This window comes from Halyomorpha halys, unplaced genomic scaffold (assembly GCF_000696795.3).
Source record: "Halyomorpha halys isolate HHAL.00 unplaced genomic scaffold, Hhal_1.1 Scaffold1131.1, whole genome shotgun sequence".
NCBI lineage: Eukaryota > Metazoa > Arthropoda > Insecta > Hemiptera > Pentatomidae > Halyomorpha > Halyomorpha halys.
The window spans coordinates 69,740-80,785 of record NW_027112528.1 but is presented as its reverse complement, the minus strand read 5'-3'; the positions used below and the strand labels follow the sequence as shown (position 1 = coordinate 80,785).

Genomic DNA, 11,046 nt, shown 5'->3' with positions numbered 1-11,046 from the left:
TCCGCTTTATCTCGGCAACTAGTAAGCTGGCTCCTATCTTGTCAGTTCTAGTCCGTCCGCTTTATCTCGGCGACTAGAACTGTTACTCTACCTCAGACTCTCTCTTACCTAGACCTCCTCTACCTACGTCCGTGTCCAGGTCTCATCCTCTGGCACGGCCGTTCCTAATTTATTATTGAATACGCCTTGTCGTGTGCCTTCGGTATAGCGAATACAGGCTGGAGAATCGCTTAAGACCAGACACCCCGACAAGTGGTGACCCCGACGTGATTCAAGCCGTCGAAGAGAAGCCCGACGTGATCCAGAGACGTGTCGAAGAGAGGCTTGACGTGATAACTCCGTCGAAACAAGGCCCGACACTGGAAGGACTTATTTACTTAACGAGGAACAATAAATACTAGAGAGATGGCAGGAGAATCTTCAAAGACGGAAAGAGAAGAGACACCAGTAGGACAACATAATAGGAGACAACAGAATCCAGCGCAGCTAAACCTCGATCAGGGACCTGTACTGCCGATTCTATACTCAAAGAAGGACAGGCCCAAGCAATATTAAGGAGATACTACTAGCAAAGACGTCTCACGAAAATTCAGCAAACACCTAGGCACCGCTCGTAAATGCAGCAGCTCATGCCTACCACCAATCAGGACTAGACACTCTCCCATTGCTCAAGACTCAACACAGAAAATTAAAAAAAGTCAACCGCGGTATCATCTTCTCGTCAAGGACCCACAGGCCAACTTATTCTCTAAAAGACCGAAGCCTGTATTTCCCTGCTACCAGTCCGTATAGGACAGCGCAGAACTCCTTCGGAATTCGCAGGTACTGCCGGCGTAACCCACAACGAAGTCACCCGAAATGAGGATCTATGCTTCAACGATTTCTTCACTGGACCTTAGATTATCGCTGACGAAGACAAAACAATACCTATTAGCGGACCTCCTGCACTGGTTGGGCGCCCATCGCCTAAGGTACATCGAGACATCCCGCCATCCTCCCGCTTATGGGCCACGACTGGCGCACCGTTGCAGAATTCCTGGCAAGCATCACGCCGACCGCCCACCAACTCAAGGCCCCGCTGGCGCAGAGGCGCTCCAACATAAGAAGAGCTCCCGTCGACCGGCCTCACATGGCTACATCTGGAGCTAGATAACCGAATAGGATCTCACCAAGACCGCCTCACTTAGCAACATCAGGCACCTTAGATGCTTCGACTTTACCTTCAGCAAAACACCGAAGTCATCCAACCTGTTCGCACATTGTGGCACCCAAACTGGCGCAGCTGATGTACTGTCCTTATGACCTTACTGGGACTACTACCTACCAGCACTACCAAGGAGATTACAAATCAACAAGTCGTGGAGCAGCTCACCGCCCACATCAGAACTTCAATCTTTTCACCCCAGAGACACACCTAAATTCCGACTTTTATAGGAACAGCAGGTGGGGGAGGATCAGAACCGAGTTTGCTCCAACTAGAAACGACCATCGCTGCAACTAGCGGCAACAATAACTGCAATCAAAGTTACAACCCAATAAGGAAACACAACATACACTCAAATAGAGAAGAACAATGTAAACCCGAAGCAAGATGAACAGCGTACATTCCAACTAGGAAGACCGAAATACTCTTCAAATAGAAAGAACAACAACTGGACTCTATCAAGACGACCAGTCAATCTCTTAGTCCACTTTTTTGACATCGTCTACAGTTGCCAACTTCCGAACATCCCTATGACTCCGTCATCAAGGAGGGGAGTCCTGTAGCGAGAGGGAGCAAGCGGTGCGAGCACAACTCACGAGTGCGTTGCACCTCGAGCCTCACCGAAGCTCTCAAATTTATAAATTACTTCATTTTGTAAAAAAACACATTGTCATTTTTATATATTAATAATGTCTGTACCTAACACTTAACAATGTCAATAGAATGATTAATAAACGATACAAAAACAATGCACGAAACTATCTCAAGTAGACATGTACCGACCGCTTCTCGGTCACAGCCGCATAGACTAGGCCTATAAATAAGGGACTCTAAATCCCCAATTTGATCTTAGATCCACATCCTTACCTCATGAGGAAAACAAAGGGAAACAAGTCCACAGGAAAGGACAACATATCGTATGTCCTACTCAAACAGTTCCCCAGAAAAGCCCAAATGTTTCTCCTTAACATATATAACTCCTGCTCTCGCCTCAGATATTTCCCAACGGAGTGGAAACATGCTATCGTTGTTCCATTCCTCAAGCCCAGAAAACGAGAAGCGGATCCGGTCTCCTCAATCATATCTCAAAAATTTATGAGAAGCTTGTCCTCATACACATCCGCAAACACTGCGACACACACGACGTCATCCCCCCGCAACAAACCAGGTTCTCGTGTGTTGTGAGCTGCTACCACAATGTGGCCAAGCTGCAAAGCGATGCAGCAAACAACCTAAATAGGAACCTTGCCACAGCATGAACACATGATCTCACTACACTGCACACAGGCATTTGATTCTGTATCCCACTCCACACTAATCCAACAACTCAGGCTTCACCAATTCCCGGACCAACTGTTCGACATTATTGGGTCTTACATCAGTTACCGGACTTTCTCAGTCCGGGTCAAAACTGAAATCTCCACTCCCAAGCCCGTCACTTGTGGCGTCCCTCAGGGTTCGGCCAGCTCTATTCAACATATACACTGCCCACATAGTCGGGACTAAATTTGACGATGCTCAAATATCTGCTTATGCTGATGATTTAGCCATATACTCGGCAAGCATGAATGCAGACAAGGCCATGGACCAGGCCGCCGCAGCGGCCCAACTCATTACTAACAAACTACGAGACATAAACATTTATATCAATCCACAAAAAACAGACGTCATCACCTTCTCATACAAGAAAACTCCCAACAGAGCACCTAAACTCAACGAACAGACAATACAAACTAAGAAACATCTCACATTAAATTCTTCGACAGCCTCCCTGCTTCCTTCAATCCAGTATTCCAGTCTATCATCCCATCCCCCCTTCCTGCGAGGTGGCAGGGCAGGAAAGGTTCCAAAAACCCTATTAACATCACCATCATGGAGCTATGACCATCTTCTGATGCACCCCAACCCCCTCCCTCACACTTTTCGATTTCTGACTGTTTTTCTTATTATTTCACCATTATCTATCGTCTTTATTATTTTTATTTTTATTTTTATTTTCTTCTTATACATGAGGAGGCCCCTCGCCCCTCACCCCCTCACGGATTCAAAATAGCTCCTTGAATGGATAGCTCATATGTAATATTAAACATAGCAGGTAACCTTAAAATAGCAGAGGTAGTAAAAGGTAAGACACAACACCAATTACTTTTTCTTTTTTCACAGTAATGCACTTACTAATTCACTTTTATTTCTGTTTTAGAGGGTTCGGGAAAAAAAAATCCTTACTAGGGTCTAGTCATGGCACTGGTGGTACACACACTGCTTGAGATGGAAAAGTTCATTGCCAATCTATTCTCACTAAAGGTGTTTTTATGTACGCATACCTAAGATGATGGCCTATCTCCTCTCCCTATCTCCAGCAATCTTAGTCCACTATCTCCTAGTCCTTAACGGTTACATTGGTCCGTCCGCTTCATCTCGGCAACCAGTGTAATTTCCCGTCTCTCCCCGGCTCTAGTCCGTCCGCTTCATCTCGGCAACTAGAGCTGCACCTAGCCTTATCAGCTTACTGGTCCGTCCGCTTCATCTCAGCAACTAGTAAGCTGGCTCCTATCTTGACAGCAACTAGTAAGCTGGCTCCTATCTTGACAGTTCTAGTCCGTCCGCTTCATCTCGGCGGCTAGAACTGTTACTCTACATCAGACTCTTTCTTACCTAGACCTCCTCTACTTGCGTCAGTGTCCAGGGCATCCTCTGGCACGGCCGTTCCTAATTTATTATTGAATACGCCTTGTCGTGGGCCTTCGGTATAGTGGATATCAGGCTGGAGAATCGCTTAAGACCAGACAACCCCGACAAACTCTTGCTACACATAGGCCACACTTTCATAGTGTATTATGCTCACTCACTGCCCCTGCTAATCCGGTTACTAAGCCTTATGACTATCTAGATTTTTGTTAAGGTTACAAAAAGAGTCTGAATCAGTTTTTCAATACGTTTCTAGCTTCTACATGCAAATTGGAGTGTGAATGCAAGTATTTTTAAGGGCAAAATTTATTTGGAGGATATTCCGGATAAGGAATATCCGTGAAAAGTTGCAGCTATCTGATGCTACATTTGAAAAAGTGGTGGAAGTTGCTATAGGTTATGAAGCATCAGAAATTAATTGTCAAGAAATGTCAAGCAAATCATCGAATTTAGAAAATAGTACGGTCAATCAAATTACAAGACACCGTTTATTAGACGTTCAAATGTTGGTCAGGCAACATTCAAAAATAGATTTCCATCACAACCACGATGAAATTCTAGACTTGATTTTAAAGCTCTATGGATTGATAATAATTCCCTTCGTTGTGCCATAACTAACCACAGAGCAAATAAATGTCAAGTTCCTCTTGACAAATTACATTGTAATTTTTGTTCTAAGGCAGGACACGTCCAAAAAGTTTGTTTGTCCTACTTAACTAAGAAAAATAATAGTTCCCATGTTAAAACAGTCGAAACGGATACTGATCTTGGAGCTGAAGCAGATTTTCTAGATGACCTCATGGGAGTGAATAAAATCTATGATATATTTTCACCTAGTTCTGAAATTTGTACAAATGACATAAAAGTTTCACACAACTGTTTTGCTGAATAAACAATATAAACAGAAATTTGAAGTCGACTCAGGGTCGGCATATACCCTATTACCTCATAAATAAACAATGTACGTTTCCACTCATAGACGCAGGGAATATTGAATCATCTTGGTTACACAATTACTCCAGTCGAATTTGAGGACTATGCTTCAAATGAATTATTGTTTGCTGTACCAGACCAATTAAGCCTAATACTTGGAAGAGTATGGATTAGGTGACTAAATATTGATTTGAAACACCTCTATTGATAAAAAGTAGATTCTCCTGTTGTCATGTCAATAAGTTCTGTCTAAATGACTTCTCAGTCGATCATGGAGGAGTATGCAGACATTTTTAAGCAAAAAGTCGGATGTATCCCAAATTTGAAAGCTGAAGAAAAATGCCAAGCCAATCTTTATACAAGCCAGGGACATCCCATTCGTGACATTCACCTCAACCGTGAAAAATATCATTTTTTAATTCTACTACATCATCATGTCTTGGTTATGTCATCGAACATAATAAAGTGATGAAATGCCCTTAAAAGGTTATGGCAATAATAAATCCGCTCCATCCCTGTGACACTGAGGGATTAGGAAGATTTCTGGGAATGATAACGTATTGTCCTGAATTTATTCCAAATTGATCTTCTCTTACACCTCCACTAAGAAGTTCTTCTGGTCTAAGTCATGTGAGACACCATTTAAAAAACTGAAAGAGGAATCTGCCAGTGATCTGGTGCTAATACTATTTAACCCTTACTTGCCAGTAGTACTTGCCTGTGATTCCAGTCCGGAAGAAATTGGTGCTGTCCTGTCACATTTCATCAATGACCATGAGAGGCCCATAGCCTTTTCCCCCAGGCCACTGACAGAACCAGAAATAAATTACAGCCAAGTGGACCGCTATCATCTATGCAGTGAACAAGTTCCATCTTTTTGGACGAAAATTTACTCTGGTTACTGACAATGGTTCCGTAAGCAGAATTTTTCATCATGATGCCAAACTGCCAGTCTTATCTGCTTTACATCTAATCCGTTATGCAACAGTCCTTAGCGGATTTGATGATGTCATAAAACATAAGAAACCTATCGAAAATGATCCACATTGGTTATGCCGGTCCCAAGGATGGAAATTATCTGTTTATTCTAATTGATGCTACATCAAAATGGCCAGAAGGTAGAATATCTAAATCAGAACCAACTTCTGCGTCCACAGTTGAATACCTTCAAGATATATTTAGTGTACCAGGTCTTCCTGAAATTATGGTCCTTGATGATGCTTCTATTTTCACCAGCTCAAATTTATTGAATTTTGTGAGTCAAATGAAGACTCATTGCTCCAGGTCATCTTCAAACGAATGGTCAAGTCAAAAAGTATGTTCAGTTCCTTAAAAGAAAACTCGATGCCATGGAATCAATACTAGGCATTCTACTGTCCAAAATTCGCAATATCTTGTTCCGTTATCGTCTTACACCTTTACGATGCGAAGAGACTCCAGCAGAATTATACTTGGGTCGACAAATTTGAACCAAATTAGACCTGTTAAAACCATATAAGGCAAGAACCAAAGGGGCAGCCCCAGTTTCTAAATCCTGCCTAAGATCTTTTAGCGTCGGTGACCGCGCCATAGTCAAAATTTACACAGGTTGGAAAGAGATATAGAAGCCAGGCGTCATAATTGAGAAGTATGGGAGGCTCCTCTACAGAGTCCATCCAGGTGATGGATATGCACTAAAACGTCACATAGACCAATTGTGTCGCATAGAAGTTTCTCGGTATGTTTCCTTTGAAGAGAGTTTTTCAAATAACCGACAACGGAGCGACCAACCAGCTGACAACACTCCCCTTCCCAAGACACAACAGCAACTATCACCTCCAGGGAGGTTTATACCGGCCATCCCTATTGTCCAGAGTTTTTCTCCAAACAATGAACCAGCCATGCCAGAGGATCCACAAATTGAGGTGATAGCCCAACCAAGAGCAGCACGATAAAGGCCACAGAGGTTACGGTGACAACCAGCTTACTTTAGAGACTATGTGCAATTAATGAATTAGTATTAGTATTACATCCTATAATTACTTTTTTTGGATTGACAGATGAACTCTTAGGTCTATGCCATTTACTATTATGTCATTTTTTATATTATATGTTGTATTATTATATTATATTATTGTATTAGTTCTTTTATTTAGTGTGAGAGATTGTAGTGATTTGTATCAATTATCGATAGTAACAGTTAAGAAGGCTTCCATGATGCTATAGAGTCTGTGTGTGTACAAGTGTCGTTTGATTGTTGATGTTAGAAAATATAAAGAGTTTTCACAATGTCAATAATTATAAACTAAGATGTTTTTAAGTCAATGCTTATTATTTATTTCCATATCAAGTTTACAACAAAAGGCCATATTAATATTCTATGTTATCCATCTCCTAAACAATGCATTTGCGGACATTTCTTCTCTTTGAACAACATTTAATATGAATCTTAATGATTACATTTAATTAATAAATAGAAATAAAAGTTGGAACAAATAAATAGGTTTTACTTATTTCATATAACGTAAATAATTCTTAACAATGAAAATCTTAGGTGTGAATATCTGCTAAAGAAAGCGTTTGCGGACATACCTTCACTTTGAACAGAGGAATTTTTTTCTTGTTTTGAGGTCCTTAGCTCATATTTTCAGTTTGGCCACTTAATTCTTAAACATCCTGTATAGACATACTGGACCAAATAATTTTAGTCTTATTGACTCATTCAGAGTGTTCTTCCGATAACCTTTACCTTTTTTTTGATTGGTTTTCTACGCAAACACTTAACACACTCACACACACTGAGGCCTGGGTGAAAAGGAACCACGGGGAAGTAGACTATTTTATCTACCAGTTTATCACAGGGCATGGTAGCTTCCGAGCCTACCGAGAGAAATGCGAAAGCGGGTTCCCCGTCTTCGTCATGATACGACTGCAGTGCATCAATGGTGGGAGACTTGGCCATTGTAGCTTATAATACCACAAGACTAACCACTACATGATGCAAAATCTTGAGAGCAAGATTAAACAGCTTCTCTCCTTCGTTCACATCAAGAACAACGTCCACGGTAAGATCATGAGTTATGCGTGCGAAATCCAACTATATTTTGAAAAGTTGGAAACAGCTGCCCTCCATATCGAAACTGCAGATGGTCACACTCAAACAAACGAGGTCAGTCCTCCGGGGAAGAATGCTGTTAAGTTAGAGGGGACAGTAACTACACCTTCTTTGGCGGGCGATAAAAGGAAGAATAAGAAGAAAACCTCACAATGTAGATCGCCCTCAGAGATCTAATGCAGATCAACATGGAGAACAACAGGAAGAGAAATGGCAAGAAGTTCGAGGAAGAAACCTCACCCTAAGCCACCGAGGCCTGATGCAGTAATTGTAAAAATACCGGAGAGCCAGTCCTACTCGGATGTCCTGCGAAAGGTGAGAGAAGATGGTGGAAATGGCCGTTTCAATCACAAAGGTGCGGAAAATCAATAAAGGTGACCTGTTACTCCAATTGTACCGGAAGAAAGACCAATCTCTGGCTGCACTAAAAAGCTTAATGGAGGGTGTGCTTGGCGAAGGGGTGTAGTCCAGTGATCACACTGGATACGCCTACAAGAAAGAAGAGTTGTCGGTGGAGGTTAAAGGCTGGAACACGAAAACATATGATGACGCTTCATTCATTCTACGACGGTGCTGGAAATAACTCTGTGATGAGGTGGATGCAGATCCATGGGGTAGACCTTACAAAATAGCACTTAAGAAACTATGTAAAGACATGATGCAGCTCTCCACGAGATCAAATGTTGTATGTATACAGTATTGTCAGAACACTATTCCCTGAACAGGCGAATACTATTGAATGTATAGACAATACATATACATCGGATTTTCCACAAATCGCGCAGGAAAAGATAGATGACATCGCCTCGGACCTGCAACATGACAAGGCACCAGGACTGGACGGAATTCCTAATTTAGCTCTGAAGGTGGCTCTTAGGAAATGGCCGGGCTTTTTCATCTCTCTTTACAGATCTTGTATTCGTGAAAGCTCAATTCCGAAACCTTGGAAGAGACAGTGCCTCGGACTTATTCCAAAGAGTAAGGGAAGACTGGAAGAACCGTCAGCCTATCGTCTAATTTGCTTATTGGATACTATGGTTAAGGCATTTGAGAAAATCTTTTACCTCAGGCTACAAGAGATCACAGAGGGAGTTAATGGCCTCTCGCGGGCTCAATACCGATCCACGATATATGGTGTTGGATTGGTCCATTGCCCGCACAGAAATTGCAGGAGCAAAGTGGAGGAGAGGTGCTAAGTGTTATGTATCAATCATCACTCTAGTCGTTAAGAATGCTTTTAATACTGCAAGATAGACCTGTATAATAGATGCCCTACGGACTATGGCGGTGCCAGAGCCTATCTTGTGAGAGTTCTCACAGACTACGTCAAAGATAGAGTTCTGTTTTATTTTTCAGATATTGGCCAAAGGAGATACAAGGTGACTGGTGGTGTCCCACAGGGATCGGTATTAGGCCCTCTTTTGTGGAACGTCATGTTCGACGCAATCTTTAAATTGACATTGCCGGAGGGAGCCACAGTTGTGGGATTCGCAGATGACGTTGCAGTTGTAATTTTCAAATGAAATATTTAAAACCAAACGCCAGTATTGGTTGGTTATTTTACTAATTCTTTAAACATTCATTGCCCGGTTCTAGGCAGTTGACCAACATTTACAACTTTTTGTTTATATTTTTATTTTCTTCTGTAACGCATCAGGATTGAGCATAATTTTGATTTTGAATACTCATTAATATAAGACAGATAATCAGACAACAGATTCAGTAAAACAAGGATATTAAGTTCAGATAGGTAATAAAAACATTTAGCATTGTTATTAAAATAGATGTCAATTTCCTAGAACCTGGAAGTAAAAGTAAAAAAAAAATCAGTAAAGAATAGTTTAAAATAAATTTAACAAAAGGAATAGTCACACAATTTATAAATAATTACAAAAATAATGTGTTTTCACATTTGTTTTACAAGAAAAAAGTTGAAAGTGTGGATTAAATATTATGAAAACAAATTTAAGTGAAAAACGTATTGATTTTAATAAGATATTTCAGAGAATAGAGAATAATTGAAATTACTTAAACCTCAAGCATGTTACGCTGGCTTAATGGCTTGAAACATTTTTTTATTTACCAAATATTAATGAAATATGAAAAACCTCTTTATTAGCATTACTTTGTAAAATACCTGTCACTATATCAAAAATTAATTGACTCTTACTGCAATTCTTTTCATCCAGTTCATTCATACAATCGGGCTGACCATCACAAATCCATGAATCAGGTATACATATCCCAGGTTCACATTCAAAGTAAAACACTCCACATTTCGTAAAATCTGTAATTTTGAATTTGATATTAATTTATTCAAAATTCTTATTTAAATAGTTGATTAAAAAAATGATAAATAGTTCGATTGAATTTTGATTATTTATGGACATAATGGAATATTGTTTATGTGTTAAATAAACCAGAAGTTGAATAGAAACTTCCTTCATTAATGGCCAATTTAAAGTTGTGTTGCCAAGATTAATAAAAATTATAGCTTAATACGTTACTAAACGCTTATGAGTTTAGGAATATCCATGAGGTCTTTCATAGGATGTTGTGATACTTTTTCTGTCATGAAAACATAAATAATAGTTAAGAATTACACATTAAAGTGGTGAGTTTCTTTAATCAAAATTTCCTGTGGCTTCCTTCTAGATTATTAGATCTATCATATATTCTTATATTTTCTTGTAAGTTTTTTTTAGTCTTACTTATCTTCTTCAGTTTTGCAACAATACCCTGCCCTAGGCAAATCTTTCAGCATTCTTTTAAATGTACCAATTTAGGATTTATTTTCTATCATTACTTAATTTTTCCCTTATTATCTTCTGGCTAATGTTGGTGATCAGTCAGTAGCAGTACATTTTGGTTGGCCTCATGTTTTTTTCTGAGATTTCGTCTTGATCCATCATAACTCGTTATCATAGTTTTAAATATTTTTCTTTAGGTTTTATGGATGTTGTTCCTATATAATAACATATCAAGATGCACAGATGTCTTTTTTTCACCCCCTTTCATTTTCTTTATGTTGATATTTTCATTATGGAGCCTAGATACTTTTTTAAATATCTTGGATGGATTTAATTGAATATCATTTCAGCTGTCCTGTAATTTGACTGGATATATT

The 11,046-nt window shown here is 40.0% G+C and overlaps 1 protein-coding gene across 4 annotated transcripts in view; it reads right to left on the bottom strand.

The window, feature by feature from the left end:
- LOC106688461 (very low-density lipoprotein receptor) overlaps positions 1 to 11,046 on the bottom strand; it is a 95,555-nt gene that overhangs the window by 41,974 nt on the left and 42,535 nt on the right. For 3 of the 4 annotated variants that reach the window (XM_067050348.1, XM_067050351.1, XM_067050350.1), the window contains exon 3: positions 10,090 to 10,206. The exons of the other annotated variant lie outside the window; for it this stretch is intronic. In XM_067050348.1, coding sequence (XP_066906449.1) covers positions 10,090 to 10,206 — 117 coding nt within the window. The remainder of the gene's footprint in view (positions 1 to 10,089; positions 10,207 to 11,046) is intronic. 4 annotated transcript variants of the gene reach the window in all.